This window comes from Myxocyprinus asiaticus, chromosome 34, assembly GCF_019703515.2.
Source record: "Myxocyprinus asiaticus isolate MX2 ecotype Aquarium Trade chromosome 34, UBuf_Myxa_2, whole genome shotgun sequence".
In the NCBI taxonomy this organism is placed as follows: Eukaryota; Metazoa; Chordata; class Actinopteri; order Cypriniformes; family Catostomidae; genus Myxocyprinus; species Myxocyprinus asiaticus.
In genome coordinates, this window is record NC_059377.1 from 6780685 (window position 1) to 6808270 (window position 27586).

Here is a 27586-nt window from a genome sequence, read left to right on the forward strand (position 1 = left end):
GGTAACTAACAGATATTAAAAAAAATAAAAAGGCTAAACAAATATAACATCTTATGGCACAAAACTATCAAAGAAATGTAGTAGATAAGAAAGGCTCCGATAAAGAATGAGCGAAAAACTGAAAGATAATAATTGCATGTCCACATGTAGTTCATAACATCGAGCAGCTCTCCAAGAAGTTGTGTCTATCAATTAATTTGAGAATTGTGTCTCCCATTAAAACCACCACCACTATAAATATTAAATGTTAGTAGTCGACCCCACTTATCGACTAGTCAGTTGTTGGACGATTAGTCGACCACCGTAGCACATCCCTGGCTTGAATGTACAATTAATCAAAATTAAAATTGCTATAAATCCTCATGTGATTGTTAAACCACAAAAGGCTGCGATTTAATTAAATACATAATATATAATCTGCATGCGCTCTAGCTTCAAAATAACAGTGTGATGCCAGCCACTCGTATACTAAAAACACCACATCATGAGCATCACACATGCTGTTTATGTTTAGTAGATGATGAATGAGTGTTCATTCACTTTGAAGAGCGCAGCACATACAGACTACATATTTATTTATTAACAGCCTTTTGTGGTTTAATTATCAAACTGGGTCATGTTGCAAACTGCTTATCCGGAGGTGGAAAACTTCCATCAAATACACTCTGACACTTAAAGGGCTTTACTCAGTTTCCCACCAAAATAAATGCTCCATATAAATGGACACGTGAATTCGAAAAAGAAAAAAGACAAAAAAGACAAAAATCTATAACTACAGTATAGTAATGTAATATTCACTGTAATAATAATGATATAACATATATAATAATAAATATAATATTATTATATATTTAAGCAATATCTCGCATATGATATTCTGTTGTGCAGCGTTTTATTTGACTAAGAAAACTCTTTTTGATTTTGCTGTGAGGATCTGTATAAAAGCACATCATTTGATAAAAATAATGCAATGTGTTGAAAATTAATTGTTCTATTTTCATTTGATTAAAGTTTTAACGAATTAGACACCATTTTTTTCATACAACTGAATTAAACTGTCGTATACAGAATTTTGAAAAAATCCAACGGAAAAAAATGAAACGAAATTTGGAAAAACAAAACAAAGAACAGATTTCAAAGGGCCCGAGGGTAGGAAATTAAAAACAAAAATTCTAAAAAACTAAGGCAACATTCACACTAATCAGTTTTCATTTGAGAACTCTGCTTTTAGATTCCTAACAGCCTCTTTATCCAAAGTATGCAGTAATGGATAGCGTTTATCACTCCAAGAAAACATTGTTCCAGTGTGGATGAGAAACGTAAATGTAGAACACTCAATGTGTTTTTAAACCAAAACGTTTTAGTGTGGACATGCCTCATTTATTTCAATTTGAATAACAGTTATGATGAAGCCAATGTGAAGTTTAAGCATTTGATTTTGTATACAAATGATTTAGGCACTCGTGTATAAAAGCAATAAAGTAATAAACAGTTCACAGCTTGTTCTGAATGTGTAGCCAACAAAGAATAAGTATAGTATGCAGTTAACCCACACAAAATACTAATTTGAATTAATATTAAACGAAATGAGCAATCAGCATTACAATGTCAAGGGAAATAATCTGACAATTATGATTTTTGTATTTTAGTACGATGTTATGTCCCTTTTGGCGGAAGAATACGGACGCTTAAGAACCGTTAAATGAACCAAACATCATGAAAATCATCCGGTTCCAGTAATAAAACCAGGTTTTTGATTCCCTAAGACAAGACACTGAATAAAAACACTAAACTAATACAATTCATAGAACTGTGGAAGAGGAGGAAAAACAAGGAAGAAAAGGAGAGGCAGCGGAGAGAGAGTGCTGCAGTGAGACAGCCTTTGTGCTGCCGTCAGCCGAGCACTGTGAGAGAGAGAGAGAGAGACGCTGGAGGACTGAGAGTTGGTGTGTGAATGAGAGAGCGAGAGACAGAAAACGAAGGGAGGGAAGGACAAACAGAGGAATAGAACACTTAAAGACGAAAAATAGGAGTGATGCATGTTTGATGCATGAATCCTTTTAAAAATCTGACTCAAAGGTGAAAAATGTTCAAGTCGCTAACTAATTCTGCAACGCATCTCAATTCCGTTAATTAAGCTAATGCACAGGATGAGGGAAAAACAAGAGTGTGGGGGTGCAAAAGAGAGCGAATGAGTGAGAGTGACGGCCCCTGAACCTGAATAAGATACGCGAACACAGGAAGACCCAGAATAGCAACAGGAAACATGGCCGAGAGCTGCACTGAACCACTGCCTTCACTAACACTTCTCTCATTAGACAGAGATGGAAAAACACACTCAATTTAGAGTAACACACTATAGTGTGATACTAAAAGACTGTATTTGAAGGATACACTTCAAATAAAACTACATACAATTTAATTTTCTGGAGAAAATGTGAGTTGTGCTTAAAGGACAAAACTCACTGACATGATGTTGGTATGTGGTTGTGGGATGGGGGAATGAATCCTCTACATTATTGTTCCACGTGTGTATGGAATGCAAGAGTGACTCCAGAAATTGCGATGGTTACGAGCGTGTTTGCATGCATGTTCTTACACCAATTCAGTTTCAAATCGAAACAATCTGTCTGTAAACAGTTGTTGGAAAAATTAGTCATGTCGTGCACAAAGTGGATGTCCTAAATGACTTGCCAAAACTATAATTTGAAAAATGAGTTTTAATGACTTCAACCTAAGTGTATGTAAACTTCTGACTTCAACTGTAGTTGTCAAATTGGTAAATGCGTTAATTACATTAAAGAAAAAACACATTAAACATTTTAAAAATAATTGCATGGGTTATTGCGTTAATTTCGACAGCTCTTAAACACACAGTGAAAAAGTATGTGAACCCTCTGGAAATAGCTGGCTTTCTGCTTTAATTGGTCATAACTGTGATCTCATCTTCATCAGTCACAAGTATAGACATACACAATGTACTTAAGCTAACAACAACAAAAAACAATTATAATCTTTCATGTCTTTATTGAACACATCCCATTAAAAATTAACCGTGCTGTGGAAAAAGTAAGTGACCCCTTGGATTTAATAACTGCTCGATCCTCCTTTGGCAGCAATAACCTCACCCATGCATTTTCGGTAGCTGCGGATTAGATCTGCACAATGTTCAGAAGGAATTTTGGACCTTCTTCCTTACAGAACTGCTTCAGCCCAGTCATATTCTTAGGATGTCTAGTGTGAACATCTCTCTTGAGGTTATTCTACAGCATCTCTATTGGGTTAATGTCTGGGCTTTGACTGGGCCGCTTCGAAAGATGTATTTTCTTTTTTTGAAGCCATTCTGTAGTGGATTTACTTTGATGTTTAGGGTCATTGTCCTGCTGCATCACCCAACTACTACTGAGCTTCAGCTGGTGCACAGCCACCCTGATATTATCCTGTAGGATATCTTGATAAACTTGGGAATTCATTTTTCCCCTCAGTGATGGCAAGCGTTCCAGGCCCCGAATCAGCAAAGCAGCCCCAAGTCATGATGCTCCATCCATCGTACTTTACTATTGGGATGATGTTTTCATGTTGGTATTCTGTGCCCTTTTTATGCCAAACGTAGTGCTGCGTGTTCTTCCCAAACAATTAAACTTTACCCAGTCCACAAAACATTTTCCCAGTAACGTTGTGGAATGTCATGGTGGTCTTTGGCAAACTTCAGGTGCGCACCAATGTTTTTGCTGGTAAGCAGTTTTGTAACCCTTTCCAGCTTTATGCAAAGCAACAATTTTTGATCATAGGTCTTCTGAGATCTCTTTTTTGTGAGGTATGGTCCACATCATCAGACGCTTTTTGTGAATAGCAAACTCAAAATGTTTGAATGCTTTTTATAAGTCAAAGTAGCTCTAACTCACATCTCCAATCTCATTTCATTAATTGGATGCCAGGTTTGCCAACTCCTAACTCTAACTTTTGTAGATGTCATTAGCCTTTTACCAACCCACACTGTGAATGTTTGAATGATATATTTAATATGTACAAGAACAATACAATAATTTGTGTGTTATTAGTTAAAACAGATTGTGTCTGTTCATTATTGTAACTTAGATGAAGTTCAAACAAGATTAAGACAAATTTATACATAAATGGAGGTAATTCCAAAGGGTTCACATACTTTTTCTTGCCACTGTATATGTATATGATGTAAATATATTGAAATATGTTTTAATAAAATACCAGTCATTACATCAAAACACATTTTGTGCAATATTAACAACACATTGTCACATCAACAACCATCCATTAATCACTCTGATTTAAGAACACATAACAAAGTAACCGTTCTTGCATCATTTGGAGTTGGACATTTTGAAATAAATGATGTGTGGTTTTGTTAGTTTCACTTAAAAAAAATCATAAAAAATAAAAATTTACAAAACGGTGAATAAGAGTCATTTGTTCGAGAGGTAGTGCTGTATGTTTGCTTTTGGAGATTCAAAAGTACAAACTCACAAGAGTAGTTTGTTTGGGAATCGGACTACACTGGTTGCGTTGTTTGTTTTGCGTTGCTGACTCAATAGCAGTGCTGCAGTGCTGCTGAATGGTACCGCAGAAAACACTGTCAGAGTACTTTAGCAGGGTGTTCTGTCCATATAAACGGAAAAATGCTCATTCAAGAACCGTAAACAGTCATGACAATCAATGAGTTTTTTTTTTATTATTTTTTTTAAATAGAGCCAGTTCTGGATAAGACTGATTCTCGTTTAAAGAGGTTGAAAATAATGCTTTGGAAAGAGATAAAAAATGCTTTCTTTGCAACCAGACAGCTCAAGAGTACATGTGAAAGACAAAACTGTTAGATGGGAAACTAAGTGAATAGGAAGCAGAGAAAGAGGAAAGACTAATGGAAGGAGCAGCAGACATCTGACAGTATTGGAGCATTTGGCACTGAGTGGTCTGTCGGGGTGGGAGTGCTGGAGAAACATGCGGGTGGTCTAGAAATGATATCAGCCACTGGGTTTCCTGTGTGAAAACTGCTCGAACTCGTTCTCTTTCTTTCAACACACTTTTCCTCTTTCCTTTCCATTTCCTTCCTGATTTTCCTGCACAGATCCATCCTCACACTCTGTTTTTAACTCAATATCAGTCCTCTTTCATCCTTGTATCGGCATCTCTCTGTATTCTCATCACATTTTCTAAGTCACAACCTCTTTCTTTTTCTCTAGACTGGCTGTGCCCATCCAAGTCTGAATTAAAGGAAGTACGGCCAAAATTGAAAATTGTTTCATCATTTACACACCCTTGTCATTTCAAACCTGTATAACTTCTTTCTTCTGTGGAACACAAAATGAGTATACAAAGTATACAAAGTATAAATCTCGTCATTAGCAGAGTGCTCGAGCACTGAACACGTACAGCCTGATATTTCTAACCACACGTCTTTGAACGCACAGAATGCGTATGTGCCTGGAGTTGTGCACTAATTAGTGAGTCCACAAGGAGGCAAAACTTGTTGCTGTCACGAAATAGTCCAGTGTCTCATACCAATCGTAGCACGCATGCAGCAACCGCCTGTGTATGCAAGCACAGTTATATGCAGTATACTTTGACAGGCTCGCGTTAAGACTGTACGCAGACGCTGAGTGTTCACGTCAAAATGGAAATATACCTAGGGCTTGAGGCTGTCAAGCTCCAAACATGACAATAAAGAACAAAAATGGCATGCTGACGTATCGAGAAGGAATGCCGTCGAGGCCAAACGCCACTGGATGATGTGTGCCGTGAACGACTGAATTGCAGCAAATGAGAGATAAAGCAGAGGGGAAGATTATCAATGAAAGCCATGGTATACCTTCAGAAAACTTGAAATATAGTGCACGAATCATATGGATTACTTGTATGGTGCTTATTTGTCCTTTTTGGAGCTTGAAAGCACCAGTCCCCATCCACTTTCATTGTATGCAACACTTTTCATTGGTGTTCCACAAAAGTAAGCAAGTCAAATAGGTTTGAAACAACACGAGGATGAAAAAAAACGTGCTGAACTATTCCTTTAAACTGCTCCATATGAAACCTTTCCTCTAAGAGGAAGAGAGAGAGAGAAAAAAATGAGCGTGTGACCAACATGTGACCTTCCCCTTCAGGCCCGAGCGTCACTTATTATGCATAACAGAACCAGATGGAGCAAAAAAGTTTAAGTGACGATTCAAATGGAATACTTACAGGACACAGAGGATACGGACTTGAAAACAGAAAGAGCTCGCAAGAGAGATATAAAGGAAGCGAGAGGGCGAGCGTGACAGAACGGCGACCCCTGAAGTCACAGCGGTGTTTAGAAGTACAGAGGGGAGGCGGATACTGCCTCGGATTAGCAGCACTTTGAGGAAGGGGCACAAAAGCCTGTTGGAAAAGAACTGAAGGAGATTAAGAAAGACTGGAAGGAGCGTTCATGTTCTCACACACACACAGAGGATATATCACTTCCAGGGCGTCCCACATTGAAATCCCCAGCTAATGGAAATCTCCCAGTGCCAGATATATCTCACTAGTATATGCAGTCATAAACACTATTATCATCAACCAAATGGAGGAGGATTTGATTTGATCCTCGACTGATATGAACCACATTGCATCGAGATTAATTTAGGAAATGAAAAAAGAAAAACATAATTCAAAACTAATTAATCAGGATCATATCAAAAGATGCCCAGTCTTTCTGCTTGTGCAGTCTGCAATCTGGGGAATCAGTTTTTTGGATTCCGACACTTCTCTCAGTCCAGTCGGGTCCAGGTTTTCTCCATCTTGGCACGTATCGGCATGCATATGACAAGACATTACAGTAAACTAGAGTGCGTCTACAGAGGAACATGCCAAATGGGTATTAAGTAAGGCAAATGCTGGCTCATGGTGGGCATTCAAGGAAAAGCTGCCTGAAGCTTGAAGTATGCCAACAAAAAAAAAAAGTCCAATTATTTTTGTTGTCAACATAATAGCCGATTATAAAATGTGGCTGTACATTTATTCAAGTCTCTATGCACTAGCATCAAGGCTCCAGGTTATATAGAGCACAGTGAACGTGGGTTGTGCAGGATTCCCGTACAAAAAATGTATACATTTACCAAAAGTTTTAAATAGTATGACAACATTATTTTGCATAAAAACAAAGGTTAGATTAGGGGTGTCAAAATCCATCGCAATGCATATTTGAATTACTGGTTTAGTAAATGTTTCCATTACATGACATTTAAATCAAATTAAAAATCCAAGGCAAATTTTAACACTCCACCTAACCTCTGTTTGTTAGTTTGCACGTCAGACATGATGTTTAGACATGAGTTTATTTTATGCCTGCAATTAATCATTTTGATAAAAGATTTATTTTATTTTATTGATTAATCAGATGATAAAAAAAATAAAAATAATAAATAATAAAAATTATTATTTCATGTATTTTATTAAAATGTATTTATTACAAATGTAAATGATTGTATGCTGTGTACCAAAAAGCTGTAAAATACGAATGTTATTATATAAATTGCATTCAGTTTCTAAAAAAAATTCCAGTTTGGAAGCAGCAACATACAGAGCCCCCGAAAGGACAGGGTGTTTTCTGAAATAGTTTTGCGTTCCCTCGCAATAAGTTTACCATGGTTTTACTACAGTAACCATATTTTTACCATGATGTTTGAATTGAAACCATAGTGAAACAGGAAAATGAAAACCATGGTAATAAAATAATAATTTTGTGGGTATTATGGTTTTATTATGCAATACCATAGTTTAATTATGGTTTTACTACAGTAATATTGTGGTAACACTTTACAATAAGGTTCCATTTGTTAACATTAGTTAACTACATTAACATGAACTAACAATGAACAATACTTTTACAGCATTTATTAATCTTGGATGTTAATTTCAACATATAGTAACACATTTTTATAATCATAAGTTGTATATGTTAACATTAGTTAATGCACTATGAACTAACAATGAACTAACAAAGAAACATTTTATTTTTATTAAACATTAACAAAAATGAATAAATATTGTTTACTGTTAACGAATGTAAACTTTTAATAAAGTGCTACCAATATTGTAGACTGTAATAACATGATTGCTGTAGGCTTTTTTTTTTTTTTTTGAAGAAAACCATGGTTTTACTATAGTAATATTGTAGTACTATTATATTTGCTATGAAAAGTAAGTTAAGTAATTTAGTAGTAGTATTATTATGATGGTTTTACTATGAATATCAAGGTTAAAATATGGCTATTTTAGTAAAACCATGGTAAATTTATTGGTAAAAAATACCCACCCTGTCCTCTCAGGGGCTCTGTAGCAAGACAATGAATAAATCAGTCTGGTACTTTGGTACCAAGTCGATACTAAAATAAAATAGATGTAACGATACCAGTGTTTCTGCAGTACCAGTAGTACCGAGCACCAACTCAATCCGGTACCAGCGCACAGTATGACTGACACACGGCTGCTTTAAAATGCTCATTCTGAACGTGTGCTCTGTTACTCCTTACACTGAAATGGACAATTAATCTAATTAAAATAGTGACATGTCCTAGTGTGATTTATTAAACCGCTGAAGGCTGCAATCTTAGTGTGGAAGAGATGCGCACTTTGAATGAATGTATAAATCCGACCACTCACACATATTGAGAATAATTCATGACATGTTGTATCAGATGACAGAGCAGAGCACTACTCTACTGTGAACCACGCAGCACATGTAAACTATATATTCATATTATTAAATCACAGCATTTGCGCTTTAATCTCAACTCAACTTTATTTATATAGCATTTAAAACAACAGAGTTGACCAAAGAGCTTCACAGAAATAAACATAGCGTTTCAAAATTACCACATACACAAACACCAGTAATCTAAAACACAAACACTCCAAAACTGTCCTACATTTCATTTGTCTGACTCAAAGGCCAGTGTAAAGAGATGAGATTTCAGATGTGACTTAAAAGTCTCTGTGTCGCAAACTGTTTATCCGGAAAGTGAAGCTTCAGGCAAAAAATGCACGTCATAATAAAAGCATGTTTTAAAATATAAGCTAGAGCCCTGAAATTGAGGAAATTGTGACAGAAATATATTAAAACTGTATAGTAAAATGTAATATTCACTGTAATGATAATAATAAATAACAATAATAATAATAATAAAGCAATATATTACAAGCAAGACTGCTGTTGAAAGTTTAGCAAAAAAATGCAATGGTTAAAGGTTAAGAATTAATTGATTAGACACCATTTTGATGATGGAATTAAAATAAAACATGGAGTTCTGGAACATAATAATAATAACAAAAAGGAAAACATGATTTGGGAAAAAATAAAACAGATTTCAGTAGGGTGCTACTTAAAAACACTTACGCAATGCATCCTTGATTGAGAAACTCTTGAAGGAAACATGCATTTCTTTTAATTTATTATTTATATTGAAATTTTACTTTTTAAATAGGTTAAATGGGTGTGTTCAATAGAACATTGTCATATTAGCATATTTATGCTGTGGTACCGAAATTGGTATTGAGAACCGTGAAATTTCACTGGTATCAGTACTGACTACTGAAATTTTCACTAGATGATTTAAAAAAAAAATAAAATAACAAAACCACATTCTAAGTGCTGGTGAGAGGTAGAACGTTTCGCAGGAACACAAACATTCTCTCTAAACGTAACACGTTACTTCAATGTAGTGTTGGGTTCGAGTCCACCTTAGTCGAGTCCGAGTCAAGTCCCGAGTCCAAAAAGGGGCTGAGTCGAACTCCAGACCAAGTCCATAACAGGCCGAGTCTGAGTCGAGTGCGAGTCCAAATGAATCTGTTCAAGAATCTGAATTAAAATTGTAACCGTAAACTCAACATCAATATTTTAAGCTTATTTTAAGAAAAACAATGTCAACATAAATGCAAAAAACAAACAAACAAACAAAAAAACATTATTAACATCCTGCTGAACAAACTTCAAATTGGTTTCAGAATGAAAGCATATGCTTTAGGTGTACGAAAACTGTCCTTCAACATACTTATTGCGTTCTGTTGACATTTCAATTATTTGTTGCTTTTTCCCCTCCACTCAAACAAAGACTAAAGAAAGTGAAAGCTGCATTAGTCATTACAACCAGAGTTATTATTATTTTGAATTTTAATTTAGGTTTTATTTCTACTTCATTTTTAATTTGTCAATTCAATTTAGTTTAGTTTTATCTAAAATTATGGGTGAAATACATTTAATGTAATTAAATACATTTAATGTGTTTAATACATTTAATAAATGGTAATATTAAAATTAAATACAACAACAAAATAAAAACAGAAAAAGATCAGATACCATTAGAAATGTATTTTTATTCTACTACACTTCACACTTTTTCAGTCCTCCTGCTGTGTCCAGGTGTAGCCTGCTTCCCTAAAGTCAAGATCAAACTCTCCTTGAGCTGACGTTTCGTTCTTTTCACATTATATTTAGCATGGATAATAGGTGAATAGAGACTTCTCTCCTCACTTGTGTTCTTCATTGTATTTTCAGACTTTTTTTGCCATTGAAACGCAAGTGCCAGCTTTACAGGTAACACACAGAGATTGTCCTACAAATATGTGATGGAATGAGTTATACAATTTCCATCATGGTCCATTTTATCCATCATATTTGTTTAAATGTCCCTGATACGTAGTAAATTTGATTTTGTCTCGATATAGTCAACATTTTCATTTAGAAATGACTTTGCGTAGTAAGCGTGAGTCTGATAAACTGTGTTCTATTTAATAATTTGCAGAGTTGGGGAACGTACTTTTAAAAGTGTACTTGCGTTATTGTTATTTCTGGATGAGAGCGGCAGAGCACATCTGGCGAATGGCGATCTCCTTCCCGCACACACACACAGCACGGGCACGCAGGCGAGAGAGCTAAAAAAGTATACTTTGAAAGAGTGCGCGCTGCTGCTCTCAACCAGAATAATCACATATAAGGACATATACGCATGAAAACTGATGCGCAGTATCAAATACACAGAATGTATGAAAGTATGAACTGTAGAGAGCACATCAATATGAAGACCAAGACAAATCACAGACATTTAAAGGCAATTTTGGAATCCCGGACAGATGTTTTTTTCAGATCTGAAAAAGAGGACATAGGGTCACCCTGTGTTACTTTATTTTTTTGTTTGTTTGTTTGTTTGTTTGTTTTTCATTGCATCACAAATGCCATTGCCAGACTCTGGAAAAAATCCCAAGTCCAAGAGGCTCGAGTCCGAGTCAAGTCCGAGTAAAAACGCATCCGAGTCCGTGACAAGTCCAAGTCCATTAAACAGTCCGAACTAGAGTACCCCAACTCTACTTCAATGTCTTTATTCTATAAATATAAGAGATTCTGAACAATTGCTATTCTTATAAAATATTGCTTGCATTATATGAAGGATTTTAATTACAGTTACATTTAAATCTAAATTTGATGTCCAGCAACAAATGTTTATCAAACTGCATAATTTAATCAAAATTATTGCGGCCCCTTTCTTTGTTGCGATTGGTTTGATTAATGTGGACGCACGCATTACTCGCAATACAAACGGTTTTGCGAAATAGAAATATGCGTATGACTATGAAATCATAACATTTATACAGAAAAACTCTCAAATGAAATTTGATAATTATTTATTGATTAGTAGATTATTTTCATTATCTATTTTATCGAAAATTCATTGGTATATTTGTTGCCTAAGATACCACGATACAGAGCTACAATCATGCCAGGTCGTAGCCCACAAATATGTAAATAAGTGAATTATGGCTGACATCGTGTCCTAACCACGCAAAACATACAATGTAAGGCCTGGAGCTTATTGCAACTTATTTTGGCCAAGAACCGCCCACTTAGACAGGAAGAGTCATCTGATATGTAAAATGAGCAATTAAGAGTTTGTATTGACCGTGCGGTTTTCCGCTATTTCTGTGTTTTTTTTTTTTTAAGTACAGTGCAATGCAGATAATAAATTCAGACTATTTCACAGACATAACAAAAACACAATATACACTCACTGAGCACTTTATTTGGAACACTATGGTCCTAATAAAGTGCCCGACATGGTCTTCTGCTGTTGTAGACCATCCGCCTCAAGGTTCAATGTGTTGTGCATTTTGAGATGCTATTCTGCTCACTACAATTGTACAGAGTGGTTATCTGAGTTACCATAGCCTTTCTGTCAGCTCGAACCAGTCTGGCCATTCTCTGTTGACCTCTCTCATCATTTCCGTCCGCAGAACTGCCACTCACTGAAATTCTAGAGACTGTTGTGTGTGAAAATTCCAGGACATCAGCAGTTACAGAAATACTCAAACCAGTCCGTCTGACACCAAAAATCATGCAATGGATCTCACCGAAATCAGAATTTTTCCACATTGTGATTAACTGAAGCTCCTGACCCGTATCCGCATGATTTGATGCACTGCACTGCTGCCACACGACTGGCTGATTAGATAATCGCATGAATAAGTAGGTGTACAGGTGTTCCTTATAAAGTGCTCAGTGAGTGTAATTTACAGTTCTGCTCGTGGATATCTAGTTTACTAACTCAAAACTTTGAATATCTTTCAAACATCTTTAATGGTATCTTGAACGGGCAGTCAATGAGCGTACCATCTGAGCACCAAAGTATATATATTTTTTTCTCCCCAATTTGGTATGCCCAATTCCCAATGCGCTCTAAGTCCTCGTGGTGGCGTAGTGACTCGCCTCAATCCGGGTGGCGGAGGACGAATCTCAGTTGCCTCCGTGTCTGAGACCGTCAACCCGTGCATCTTATCACGTGGCTTGTTGAGCGCGTTACCGCAGAGACATAGCGCATGTGGAGGCTTCACGCTATTCTCCGCGGCATCCACACACAACTCACCACGTGCCCCACCGAGAGCGAGAACCACATTATAGCGACCACGAGGAGGTTACCCCATGTGACTCTACCCTCCCTAGCAAACGGGACAATTTGGTTGCATAGGAGAACTGGCTGGAGTCACTCAGCACACCCTGGATTCGAACTCACGACTCCAGGGGAGGTAGTCAGAGTCTTTACTCGCTGAGCTACCCAGGTCCCCGTGCCAAAGCATACTTACGTTTTCCGTGTGCCGGTTTGTCTTGCACAAAGTGTGCTTGATGCAAATTTCATACGGGCAGACTGTCCTTGCACAGCCTAGTTTTTCTTGACACAAAGACAGTCCATCCCCTGTGACTTTGCATGTTGGCAGCACATGCGCCTGCCGTTGACTGTGCTAAAAAAGTATCACACAGCAGTCACAGTGTGCATGCATCGAATGCATCCCTATGGGCTAGCGGTCAAGAAAGTATCCTTTGAAAAGCGGAGCGCTCGACCGAGCACAAGATGGAATGGCATGAAAAAAGGAATTACACCCAGGTCTTGAGGCTGAGACTTGGTGCAATGCAAATTTCCAGCAGAAAGCATTTTGTCTGTCCACTGGTTGCAAAAATGCTACTTGACAGACAATCAGAACAGTAAAGTTTAACGTACAGCTGTGTGAAAACGACCAATGAAATTTCACTGCGTGCAGAGCTGCCCAGCATAATGCCACAGAAGTGAAACCAAGTGACCAATAAAATGTCTTGTTGCTCATCATAACAGCCAGTTAGGACAAAAAGTGGTTAGGACTTGATATGAGGACAGTTTGTGTATTTTAAAAGGTCAAGTTTATCCTCGAGAGCACTTTAACACTCTTATTTCAAATCTGTTGATATTTGCTGTTATTTCAATAACTAGCTTTCAATTATTGTGCTAACTATTAAATTCCTTAATGTAAAAAAATTGCTGAAATCTATTTATTCACTAGAAGTGAAGCACAATCATGATTATTTTAACAAAAGCACTCAAATTAGGCTTAACTCATTTATGCTAAACAAACTGCTGCTTTTTGCTAATCAGACTAGCACAGACTCTAAGAGATCAAATCGAATGGAAATATCCTTTGGTGAAGAAAACCTCACACATGAGAGCAAACGGTTAATCTAGTGTACAAAAGGTTTGCAGTTTCTAGATGTGTTCTTTCGTTGCGGCGTGAAGCAACAATTATCGGGAAACTAGGTGAACCAGTCAGGCTGGTTCCTATTCACTCACTGAAGTCTCAGTAGCTGGCAGCTTTTTTCCCATGTTATTGTTCATGAAGTCTGTCCTAAAGATAAGTCTTGTATGGATTATTCCAGTGGGTGGACACACTATATACAGTTATACAGTACATACACTTTAAAAGTTCAATTTCAGTCGGACTAAAACAAATTTGCCTTTTGAAAATATAATGTAAACGCTTTAGTCCAACTGAAAGTGTCCTAGATAAAGCGATTACAGCTCGGCTTCGTCCAACAAGCATACTTGTAAATTGGGCCAAAATTGGCCTCAGCATTGTACGCATGCTCTGAAAGACAGGTTATGCGTGACCTGTATTTAACCCAGCGTATTTGTTGTCCGTCCTTTAAATATTCGAATATGCATTGGAACAGTCAAAGAGATGAAGACTGTAGCTCCACTATGCTAAAACCCCCTGTAAAAGTACAGATAGTTTTATTGAATGTATTCTGAATGCAACTAGACTGATTAGTGATGCTAAAAACTACATATTTTCATAACTGACTTATCGGTGGCTTGTCAGAACGACTAGTCGGTCTTAAGGACGCCCTGTATAATGACACTGGTTTAAGGTCATTTCAATTAGACACCAATCAGATCCCTCTTAACAGCCATTCTAGTGGTCAAAAACAGCTATATGGAGAATGGAACAGTACACAGACGTCCAGTTGTTAAAAGTTTAATTTTTTATTTATTTTTTATTCACCGATGATGGTGTGAGACACTGATGTGATGCAACATCTACCAACTTTAAAAACATTAAGGCTAAATTAATACAAAAAAGAAAAGAAAAAAACCTAGACAAACTAGTCAACTTTACTAATCGAATAGTTGGTTAGTTAGTTCGACATCCCTTTCTTAAATGTTGACCCTGAAACAAATAAATGCTGTGATATTATGTCCAAGGACGTGTCCACTTGTGTGGTTTATGTTTTCCAGTATTGTTTCTCAGTGTGGTGGGGCACCTTTAGACTCATAGCAGCTTCTGTTTGTTACATAGTTGGATGACTCTCATGCAGGTCAAGTAGTGATTTGGAGGTGTTTTACCTTTTATAATGGCCGGGTTAAAGCAAGCAGTAGGGGCTAATCTACCGTGAGAACATATCATGAAAGAGATGTGGTGGTAGGTCAATCGAGGGCTAGATTATTGCCTCTCTCACAGCCAGCCCTGGGGACTCCTCGGGTTGAATAAAATCTCGGTCAATCTCAGTCATTGGCTACGTAAGACAGAAATATATAAATAAAAAAAAGAACTAAGAGGAAATCACATCCTGAGGGCATCCCCCACTGGCACAGACAGCATGATCTTGCGGTTTCCTCACTCATCCCACTTTTACCTTCTTCAGCCCTCAGCTGCTCTTCTATCTCTAGTTATTTACCTACTTTCTAGTTGAAACCTACATTTCTTCCATTCTTTCTTAAATTCTCATCATTTGGCCTATCTGATGACGCTTTTTGTACCTGATCGCCTAGTAAACGAACACACCAATCCTGAGCATTTTAGCGACAGTTCTTGAGCCAACCAACATCACCTTTTATCAAATGCATCCTATATATATATATATATATATATGAGATTAATCAGCTCTATTAAGAAACGCAAATAAATATTACAACTAAAAGAAGCGACTGCACAGCTGAACTTTAAGTAGCATGCAAGATGTGAAAATCATGTGAATAGGCCATTGCTGTAACTATGCGCTATGTAGCGCAAAATCCTAAAGTCTCTAAAAAAATGAAAATTAATACGTCTCTAGCATGAAGAATCTAGCAGAAACATAGTAACCAAGGATCTAATACTTCACTATACTCATAATGTGCAATTTTTTCAGGAATTTATTTCAGGTCTCCAGGTCTTACATAAGCTTATACGTTCACGTGTACATCACTGCCGGTGGCACATCACCACTGCGTTGGGGCAGTTGTCACGGTGATCCTCGCAGCCCTACTACAAAGTTTCATTAAGCATCTTCTATTTTGATCAGCATAAAGCAGAATAGACTGTGGCGCCCCAACAAAACTCTTGAATATCTTTACAAAATTGCAAACTTTACCAGGATCTAGTTCTTCCTTTCAAATGCACTTTGTAGCAGCCTGGTATCATAAAACAAACGTTGTAAAATATATTTTGCAATCCGACTCCCAGAAGTTGCGTAAAACTAAACAATAAGACTTGAACTTGTGATTTTCACCCACTCTTGCCATTCTGTGTACAAAATGCATCAGACTGTCTGTAGGCGTGCTGTCTGGAGCTAAAACTAATCTTAACCTCCACTTATCCTAACTCTCCATCTTCCACAAAACAGAACTAGATTTTAGACCAGATGTCTGAAATTGATATTCAGATTCTAGCTAAACTCTTACACAATTTACATCTTCATACAGCATTGGCTAGGACCAGCATTCTCCAGCCAATTACTACCACATATGGATGCAAAACACAAACCAAGGTCATGTTAGCTGGTTCACTCACTGGTCTGGGACAAAAAGTGGTGAATGGAAAAGTGTTTATGGCCAAGATTCGCACAAAAGCATTAGCTAGATTTGGCGGATTAACTAAAAATAAAATGTGTTTACCACAGCACTTGCATAGATAGCAGTGCACATAAACGCACTACGCCAAGAAAGAGTTAACACAATCAAACTGATTGTCGGGTCAAGAGAGCTTGTCCCATCTGAAATACTTCAGCTTGGTTTTGAAAGCTAGCATATTAGCGTTAGTCTGATTATGAACATTGATGGGACTCACAGGTAGGCTGGAAGGTCGTCCCTGCATGTTCTCCTCTGGTCCACTCTTACTGGACACCATAGGCTGATTGGAAGATGGGGCTGATGACTGGGAGCTGAACGAGTCTTGAGATAGCTCCTTAGGAATAAAGAGGATGACAACAAGATAAGCAACAAGGGCAACTAACCCTGCACTTGTGTAAGAATGGTGTTCATCTAACACCCTGTCTACACTGGGCGTGTTCATTGACAAGAACATTCTAAACCGTTTATTTGTATCGTTAGCAGTAGTAGCGCCAGTGCGTGCAGCGCAAAATGGAACGGGACAACCATTTACTGTCTCTCGCGTCTGGTGTAGATAGGGTGCAAGAACCCTGACTCTTAAAGACCCAATGAAAGTTTGATGAATGGAATTATTTACTGTGTTCACACATTTCCTATTGAACCAGGAAGTTAAGGTGGGATTAGGCTTTACTTATCTAGTTGTTCGATTTCCAGGGGACGAGCTTAAACAGTAATGCTTTTGACTCAGAAACACTTCAGCATGTTCTGAGATTCAGAGAAACGTCCCTCTAATAGACTATTTAGGTTAATGGTTGATAGATTTTTGGATAATGGATAAAATATTATTACAAAGTATCATTTTTAATTGCATAACAGGAAATAAGGACATTCATATTCTGTGGCAGTGTGGGGGAAAAGTCCAGTCAAGGAAATTACCAGGGTATTGCAGTACCATGATTTATCTTGTGATCAATATTTATATTTTATAGTAATATATATCATCAAATAAGTCATTAAAAATATGACCTAGAATCAAACTGTAGATAGCAAACTGTAGTAGTGAATAATAAACATAATATTAAATAATTAAAAACAATATCAACCATACTCATAAAAATAAAATAAATAAATTGTAATTTATGCCAATTAATTTCAGTAGCACCAGTGCTAAAACCTAAAAAAAAAAAAAATTCTGCAAATATTATTTTAGCAACAGTACACTAGCTTATAGATGGCCTCAAAGCAAACAAACGGACTAAAAGTCGCAAAACATTTTTATTTCATGGGTTCTTTGGTATGATGGCATTATGTCCAGTCTCTAGATTTGAATCAGACAGTTTTAACCAGTGGCATTCACCTTCATTTTCCACTCATGCTAACATAGCCATGCCTTCAATTATTGCAAAACATAAAGTTAAAGGCAAACACTAAAGGCCCGGGTATACTTTGTTTTTCTACTTGCACAGTCGACCGTTTTTTTGACCATGAGCAAAAACGAATGCATTCAACGCATGCGCACTACGACTGCTTTTTCATACTCTTAAGTACAGTCAACAGGTGGTGTATGCAGCATCGATCACATCAAAAAAATCTGGGCCATGCGCAGACAGTCCGCAGACTGTGCTTATGACGACATTTGCGTCACACATACTGAACGATCAGCAACAAGGACAACCGAAGTATAGTACTTTGGGCTTTAGATGTGCCAAATTAACAGCCAATTGTTTTTTGTATTTTACAAGTGGTCTGTCACAACACTCCACATTTAGGTTGATAGTAATATTATTTTGGTAAAATTTCATCTTGTGTCTTAACAGTAGCTAGTTTTACCTGTGGTGGTGGTGGAAAGCGCTGGAAGGGTGACTGTTGCTGTTGTTGTTGCTGAGACTGCAGTGGAGGGGTCTGTGAGTACGGCGAGGGCTGACCCTGTCCTGAAGGCTGCTGGGTCGACTGTGGGGGTGCTGAGCTGGGCGGCTGTGACTGCGGTGGACCCTGCTGCTGTGTAGAGGGACCCTGCACTGTACCGGGAGATGCTTGAGGGTATCCAGGCTGAGATTGAGGTCCTTGCTGGCCCTGAGAGGGACCCTGGGACTGTGAGGGGCCCTGGGACTGGGGGTAAGGAGGCTGGCCTGACTGTGTCTGAGGAGTCTGGGAGTATGGAGGCTGGCCCTGAGGCTGACCGTAAGGGGATCCGCTCTGGCCATGGGGAGGGCCAGCGGGTTGCTGAGAGTATGGGGGCTGGGAGACTGGTCCAGTGGGGGTCTGCTGAGGATATGGAGACTGCTGAGGACCTCCGTGTGGAGAAGAGCCCTGTTGTCCATAGTAGCCACTCTGGCTCTGACCATAACCACCTGGGCCATGCTGTCCATAGCCGATCTATAAGGAAAAACACAAGAACCAAGTATACCATCAATTAGCAAGTAAACAATACTCTCTTGCAACTTATAACTAAGAACTAAGGGCACATATCAGTGACTGTATCGTGCATTGGGGTCTTTGACAAATAAGTTTGTCTGAAGTGATAAAATTGAGAAATCTTTTCAAAAACTAGTTTAAAACACGTCAAGTTTGTAGAAATGTCATCTTTATGTCCGTGTTGGCTTGATACATTGAGACATTTAAAGCATTTTCCACAAAAACTTGACTTCAGGACTTGAACTATGTCAAGTGGTGTAACCATAAAGTAAAAGGCATTAAAAATATTTCCTTGCACCTTGAATACACATGTGTATCAGGGTTTCCATTTGCCAGCCTGTGTTTTTCCCATCTCGCATGCCTGCAGTGAGAAGCTCTCACTTAAGAATTGCATTAAAACAGCCTTGCGCTGCAGTCTTCTGGAGGACACCAGGCTTATGTGCATCTCAAGCTGCAGAGAAACGCTACACACATTTGATTTCACTTTGGCAGCAAAACGCTCCTGTGCTGTGTAAAATCAGAGGAAAATAGTAACAAAGAGAAATTATGTCATAGCCAAGGTGAGAAATTATGACATAACCTCTCGATTTTTGTTATTTTAATATTTCTTTGTGAATGAAAAGATATGTGGCAAATTGCAGTTTATCATTTTGCTTTGCACTCTGTTTTTGTTTTGAATGCTTTTTTTTTTTTTTTATTAGACGCTAATTCTATCACTGCTGTTTTTTTAATATGGAAAATCAGCTAAAATGAACAAACGTTTACTGTCATTATTATATCACATTATGCATAGTCCATTGTGTTATAGTGCAAAAGAAACAGAAATAAGATGACTCTGGTGTGTACACATCTTAATCATTAATTTAATTCTTTTTTTTTTTTGTTTTGTTTTTTTTACAAATCTAAAATGATTTGAACTCAGAAATGGAAAACATGTTCATCATAGAAGACATGTAGTTAAGTAATTGTTTTGTGTGAATTGTATTTTTAATGTAATTTTGAATAACTAAATAGATGTGGACAAAAAAAAACAACAAAATAAGAGCATAACAACACTGACTCATCGGCCATAATGTTTGAATGCCTGATTTCACATGGAAGCATGTAAACACGAAGTAAAACAAAACAAAAAGGCAATATAATATCGGCTATCATAACGGTTCTTGGCTCACCCACACAAAATCTGCAAAAAGCTCAGCAGATTTCTGCAGAATTTGAACGCATGTAATTCAAATAGTTCTACACATACTTCACCCGATGTACATTCATTTAGAAAATATTTTGCCGATTTTATGTTTTCAGCTACCAGAGTAGTATACTTTGCTCAATTTAAAGGGCTCATGACATGAGGAATCAAATTTTCTTTGATCTTTTAACATATAACAGGGCTCCAGACTAAAAAAAATTACTTAGGAGCCATTGGCTCCTAAACTGAAACATTAAGGAGCCAAATGGCTGCTTTTAGTCACCAAATCCCAGAATTGCTCGATTTAGATTGCTGTTCAGAAACAAGATAGAAAGGGGGTCTGGGTAGCTCAGCAAGTAAAGACGCTGACTACCACACCTGGAGTCGCAAGTTTGAATCCAGGGCGTGCTGAGTGACTCCAGTCAGGCTTCCTAAGCAACCAAATTGGCCCGGTTGCTAGGGAGGGTAGAGTCACATGGGGTTGCTAGGGAGGGTAGAGTCACATGGGGTAACCTCCTCGTGGTCACTATAATGTGGTTCTCGCTTTCGGTGGGGCATGTGGTGAGTTGTGCGTGGATGCCGCAGAGAATAGCGAAGCCTCCACATGCGCTAGGTCTCCGCGGTAAGGCGCTCAACAAGCCACGTGATAAGATGCGCAGATTGACGGTCTCAGACGCAGAGGCAACTGAGATATGTCCTCTGTCACCCGGATTGAGGCGAGCCACTACGCCACCAGGAGGACTTAAGAGTGCACTGGGAATTGGGTATTCCAAATTGGGGAGAAAATAAAAAGCAAAGAAAAAAAGAAACAAGATAGGAAGCCAAAGAAAAGGAAGACAGATGATAACCCATTAATCAGAGGTTTAATTACAGTATATATAGTTGAGATAAGTTTACATTCCCTTTAATAATTTATACAAATATAAGAGATAAAAGATTTGATTTAATACTGCTCTTCACAATCTGCATTACAGATATAACAAAGTATATTATGCAGATAGATGATAGATGACAGACAGACAGACAGGTAGTTTTAAAATATTGCTTTACTGTTACCAGATGGCCCAGACACAGAGACTACAAGAGTGCAAGTTGAATGAAATCCCAGATGCAGTTTATTGTGCTACTCCAATCCCAATCAATAATTACCAGAAGAACAAAAACTGGTACACAATATGGGACTTTTCATTATAAAGAAGCCCGAAATACACATGGGACTCTTATTTTGAAATGTCTGCACTCCCAGTTGTGAGTTCACTGATGGCTGATTCGTGAATCTGATTCAAACTTCTAACATGAGCTCCTGAGTTCAAACTCTCAGTTCTTTTCGGGTGATTCATGAAAAAGACCCGGTTCAAAAGAGTCATTTGTTCGACTCTCTCGCGCTGGGTTTGTTGTTGCGTGCGGTGCAGCGAGCTCGTCAGAAACAGAATGGGTGAAAAGTGGCGTGAGACACACTGGTGGTGTGCACTCTAAAGATGTATTCAATAACTCACAAGATGATATCTGACGAAACCGCATATGAACACACACAACCCGACTGTCGCCAATGGCAACTAGATTTTAAATGATTGTCGCAATCAATTATTTTTGGTCGCATTTGCAACCATTTTAGTCACAGTCTGGAGCCCTGTATAAGAGGTCATTGTACTATAAAAACATACTGTAATTTTCAGAACTGAAAAATTCCTCCTTAATAGAAAGAGCATTTATTTAAACCAAGCTGCAAAAACGGCTCATTTGTAATTCGTGATACTTGTTACATCACAAGGACCAAATACATCTGCATACGCAACGCCTATTTTTCCGTCATTGCATCCTTGGCCCCGCCCACTGGTTCTCAGTTAGTCACACGTGAAGAGGAGAGAGATGGGCCTGTCATGGGAGATTCATCCAAAGTGGAATTACACAGGACACCTTCATGTGCCTATCTGGATTTAAATGTTTTTCTACATAAACATGCACAGACAGACATCTTTGACCGCTTGATACATATCTCGGGCTGCTTTTAAAAGGCACGGTGTCAAGTTACAACTCCGAAAAGGTAAAGCTCTCTGTCATTTAGCTGAGAACATACGTTTCATGGATGTGTTCTTTCGCCCATCTGCGCTATTTTAAGTTGTTGGTATATGAAAACATGAAGGAATGATACTGGAAACTTGATGTGGGTGTGTCTTCAGCGTATTTTAGAGTGTATTATATGTTCGGCTCATATCATACCAGTCATAATATGATTCAAGCTTTGCAAAGGCACAGTTATTGAAGGATGGGGCAGTTAAAAACACTTGGACACGATCGCAAAAAACATGAGTAAACGGTTTATTTCATGAATATTTCAAATGTCATGACTGTGTGATAGTTTATGGTGCTGACATCCTGTTTACACCGGGTGCATCCATTGACGCAACGCAACGGCTTGAGGCTGTCAACACCGGGCCAGTCGACACAAACTTTCAAAACCGTTTGTGTTGTTGGCAGTAGCAGCTTTAGTGCGTGCAGCGCAAATTAGAACGGGATATCTGTTTACTGTCGGCGCTTCCATGGCCGACAGCATCATTGATTATAATGGGTTCTATTAGTTTTGACGCTACTCTCACGTCTGGTGTAGACAGGGTGTGTGTGTGTGTTAACAGTTGTGCTTGAGATGCAGTTTAATATGCTCAGATGCAATGTGTTGGATGAGTGTTATGTGTAAATCCTGACGTTTAGTTTTATAATGTTGTTGAGCTTGTTCATTCTCTTCCGACAGAGTTTCAAAAATGGCTCTATTCGAGAGGCTGCACGATGTTAGTCAATCATAACAGTGGGCATTTATGTTGAGGTTTTAAGGAGGTGCTTATGCCAAAACTGAGCATTTCAGATAGAAGGCCAAAAACAGGGTGGAAAATGACCATATATTACTAAATGATGACTGATAATAATAATTTACTAACATTATCAGTGGACCTCAGGGAAGATAATACAACTATTAAAAAGAGCATTTTATGACACCTTTTTGTGTCTAAATTTTATGTCTAAAATCTACTCTTTTTGACCAAAAGAAGCCTGGGCCAATAAAGCCAATAAAATCTGTAGATTCCATCTGGACCTAGTTTTAATAAAACAAAAAAGTATTATCGGTCATCAGTATTGGCCAATATTTCACCATCGATGCTTCCCTACAATAAACTACAATTAATAAAATCAACTGAGCAAATACAGGTGTAAAATGTGTTTATTGTTTACGATGAATATGTTTAATCATTTCAATGCTCCCACACAAGTGATTTAACACATACTGCGTTCCCATTTAACACACTTTTATCAGGCTCACAATGGCAGTAAAAAGGCGTTTAGGTTTCACCTGGGCTAAGGTCAATGTTTTCTTCAGAGCTCTTATCCACTTGAACCAATCAGTGAGAACATGAGCTTTCAGGGAAATGCTTGAATTTTTATTACTTTCAGGCAGCATACAAAATAAACTGACCTTGCTGAAGAGAGTACTGTGTAACACAAAAGCCTGATGGTGACAAGCAGGGCAATTTCCCTCTCAAGGAAAAGGGGGGAAAAAATGGAAAAGAAAAAATGCGTCTGACAGGGAGGTTTTAGAAAAACAACCTGAAGAGCATGTTCAATGCTAGTCTTACAAATGGGTGGCACTCTAGTGCGTGCTTACTCATCACAAGCACAATAGGGCACTGGGTGCTCCACATGCGAACAGACTACACACAAAAATACAAGCTTGTGCATGGAAATCCCCATGTGACTGAGCTTCACTGTGACCTCATCACAACCTTCTTTGAAAGCAGAGATGAAGGCATGAGCTCAAGAATGTCTGAAAACTTCAAGTTCAAATTCAAATAAAGACCAGGAAAAACCCAATCTGGCATGACAGTAAAGATTTGCCCACAAAGTGAGAGAAAATGTAAAAAGTGACCACGAGAAGAAGGTGTGATGCATCAACCACCTGAAGAACATATGATATAAAGAACATTAAATAAATTAATAAATAAAACATTTTTGGAAAACATTTAAATTTTTTGGAGAAATTCTATATTGATTTAAAAAATGTCAAGTGGTGTAACGATCAAGTAAAGGGTATTAAAACACTTAAATACACATGTGTACACAACTTAATTAAATTCAAGAACCGTTTTTTTTTTTTTTTTTTTTTTTTACAAAAATCATGAATTTTTCAAGTCAAAAGTTTTCTTACAGCTACTCCATTTAACCTGAACAAAATGTGCCTTTTCCTTAAAATGTCAAAATATCCGATTAATTTAAAAAAAATATTTTTTTTTACTTAAATTGAACTTATAATTTCTTTTACTTTAAACACAGAAAACATGTTCAAGTAAATGTGTATTCAGTCAAATAACTGTTTTGCATAAACTGCATATTTTTTTTTTTTAAATGTATTTTAATGCAGGGCTCCAGCCAGGAAAAAAAATCTCAAGGGAGCCACTTGTTCCTAAAATGAAACATGAAACATTTAGGAGCTGTTTTTAGTTGCCATATTACAGAATTGCTCCATTTACTGTAGATGGTTATTCAGAAGATAGAAAGCCAATGAAAAGAAACCTGACAACGGATTAATTGGATGATTACTTTTTAAAATCAATATTCATTAAGTGTTCAAAATGTTCTTAGTCTTTCCTTACAGTGATGGAGCAGCCCAGACACAGTAGCTAAAAAAAAACGTCCAATTAAATGCCATCCCAGATTAAGGCTGGGTATTAATACAGATTTTCCAATTTAATTCAATTCAAATTCACAAGCTCTCGATTCGATTTCGATTCAATATCGATTCATATGGGTATATTTTAGTATAATGTTCCTTTTGCTTACATATGAAAGAAATTCTCTCCCAGCTAATGCTGTTAATTATACAGGAGATCTTCTAACTAGGTACATTACAAAAATATAAATGTTACCAATTATATTTTATTAGTTTTTCATCATTTTGGTCACATTTTAGCTTTTAAAAATGAACCAATCCATGTATTTAATCAATAAATATGTTAATATATTGCATACATCATTTTTGGTTACATGTTTATTGTTTAATAACTTAAGTACTATTTACAGGTATTTACATTGATTTGTTGAAAACGGTACGGTCTCTAAGAAAACGGCATTTTTGTAAAGAGCATCTGTAAATGAGTGAAAAATCCAAATTCTGTATTAACATTTCTGTGCGGCTTGGTCTGGAGAATATTTCAAGACGTTGTTTGGACAAGGTTTAGAGGACATGAAACTTTTAAACTCTAAACATCATAATCCTTTAACACTATACTACACAAATCACCGATGAGTGAAATCTAAACATTTACCAGTCAATATACATTTTAGTCGCATAGCACAAAATTTGGTTGCTAATGCGAGTGATTTCCTCTCATTGTATTGGAGGTTTGCCCATAGAGTAAAAGATCGATCTTTGGGATTTAAGAATCGATATCAAGATCGTGATGCATCGGAAAATCGATATGTTTACATACCCCTATCCCAGATGCAGTTTATTGTGCAAAATCCTAATAAAAACCAGAAAAAAAAATAAATACGATTTGGTGCATAAAGCGGTACTTTAATTATAAAAAACGCATGAAATACAACAGGGACTGCTGCTCACACAAACAGATAAGGGAAACAAAATATGCACTCTTACAATCATTTACAATATATTACAATATAAACACTACAAAGTCAGCATACTCGTATAACAAGATGAGCAGTAATTCATTAACAGTAGATCATCAGCAATCGCATCATAAATGTCCGTTATTACGATAATACGCCATTATTAAAACAGACCTTTTCTTTTTTTTTTGCAAGTAACACCACCAGTCAAAATCAACATGAACTACACAATCAATAAAGGTTATTTAAATATCTCCCTAGGTCTCCCTTCATGCCGTAATATTCATTATGCTCTACAACGGGATGTCCAAACTACAGAGATTTTGGAAATAGAACATAATTTGGCACGCTATTGAGAAATTATAGGAAATTCGTATTCTGAACAAGGTGTCACTATCACATACAGCCACATTTCACAGTGCATTTGTCTCCACTAGTGCATTCTCTTTAGTTGTCACCAGCTTCATCCACTGGAAGAGTTCAGGAGTTTGGAATCCTCCAGATTTCCACAGATAAAGCGCCACACAAAAAGAATGATGCGTTTGTTATAGGACTGGTAGCAGGTTAGATACTTTGCTCATGTACACGTTCTCAATAAAATGTCCTGATACCACGCATCGTACAACTGAGTAGAGCTGCCGTTGTGCAGCGCAACCGGCCGCAAAGAGTTTATTGAGAGTGCACAGAGGCGCGCGAGCTGAGCACACTGTCCAAGAATGTCTTCTGAAGAGCTGGGAAGTTTATTAATTGTGAATTGGTTCGTTTTGATGTTTCATTGAAACAAGAATAATTATTCACAGACATTTCAGTGCCATTTGAGGGCAAGGACATAAGAGAGAGCATTTAAAACACTTGCGCATCTCTGCTTGTATTGCGCACGCTCAGCTCGCACTTGTGTATCAACCAATGTACAATGTATGTAACACAAGTAACAAAAGAACAGAAACTATGATTGAATACCTAATAAATAAAGAGTAATTCCTTAAATCACGACATGAAAGGAAAATGTAACATTCTTATTATTGTTATACGTCACACCCAAAGCTACTTGTGCTTTGCAGTGACACTGAATGGATGTCAAAAAAAAGTCAACACAAAATTCAAGGGGGCCTGGGTAACTCAGCGAGTAGTGACACTGACTACCACCCCTGGAGTCATGAGTTCGAATCCAGGGTGTGCTGAGTGACTCCAGCCAGGTCTCCTAAGCAACCAAATTGGCCCGGTTGCTAGGGAGGGTAGTCACATGGGGTAACCTCCTCATGGTCACGATTAGTGGTTCTCGCTCTCAATGGGGTGCATGTTAAGTTGTGCGTGGATCGCGGAGAGTAGCATGAGCCTCCACATGCTGGGAGTCTCCGCGGTGTCATGCACGACGAGTCACGTGATAAGATGCGCTTATTGATGGTCTCAGAAGCAGAGGCAACTCCGCCACCCGGATTGAGGTGAGTAAACTGCACCACCACGAGGACCCAAGTTGGAATTGGGCATTCCAAACTGGGAGAAATGGGGATAAAAAAATAAAAATAAAACAGGCAAAATCCAAGGGCACTGAAAGTAACAAGATCTTACCCAGTATAATAAATTACATAACTGCATTGTCAGAAATTAACTTTTCCATAAACAGGACAATAACTGCCCTATGGATATAATTTTTATGAGAATTTTTTATGTTTAATGAGGGCATTTTTTCTAAACATATAAAATGTATGGTGTCATA

At 37.6% G+C, this 27586-nt stretch overlaps 1 protein-coding gene across 2 annotated transcripts in view; it reads right to left on the minus strand.

Annotated features, from left to right (window-relative positions):
• Positions 1–27586, minus strand: part of LOC127425688 (AT-rich interactive domain-containing protein 1A-like) — a 106885-nt gene that overhangs the window by 36516 nt on the left and 42783 nt on the right. Inside the window, exons 3-4 of one of the 2 annotated variants that reach the window (XM_051671907.1) lie at positions 18483–19028; positions 16891–17007 (exon numbers count right to left, since the gene is read on the minus strand). In XM_051671907.1, coding sequence (XP_051527867.1) covers positions 16891–17007; positions 18483–19028 — 663 coding nt within the window. The remainder of the gene's footprint in view (positions 1–16890; positions 17008–18482; positions 19029–27586) is intronic. The other variant, XM_051671908.1, reaches the window with a different exon arrangement.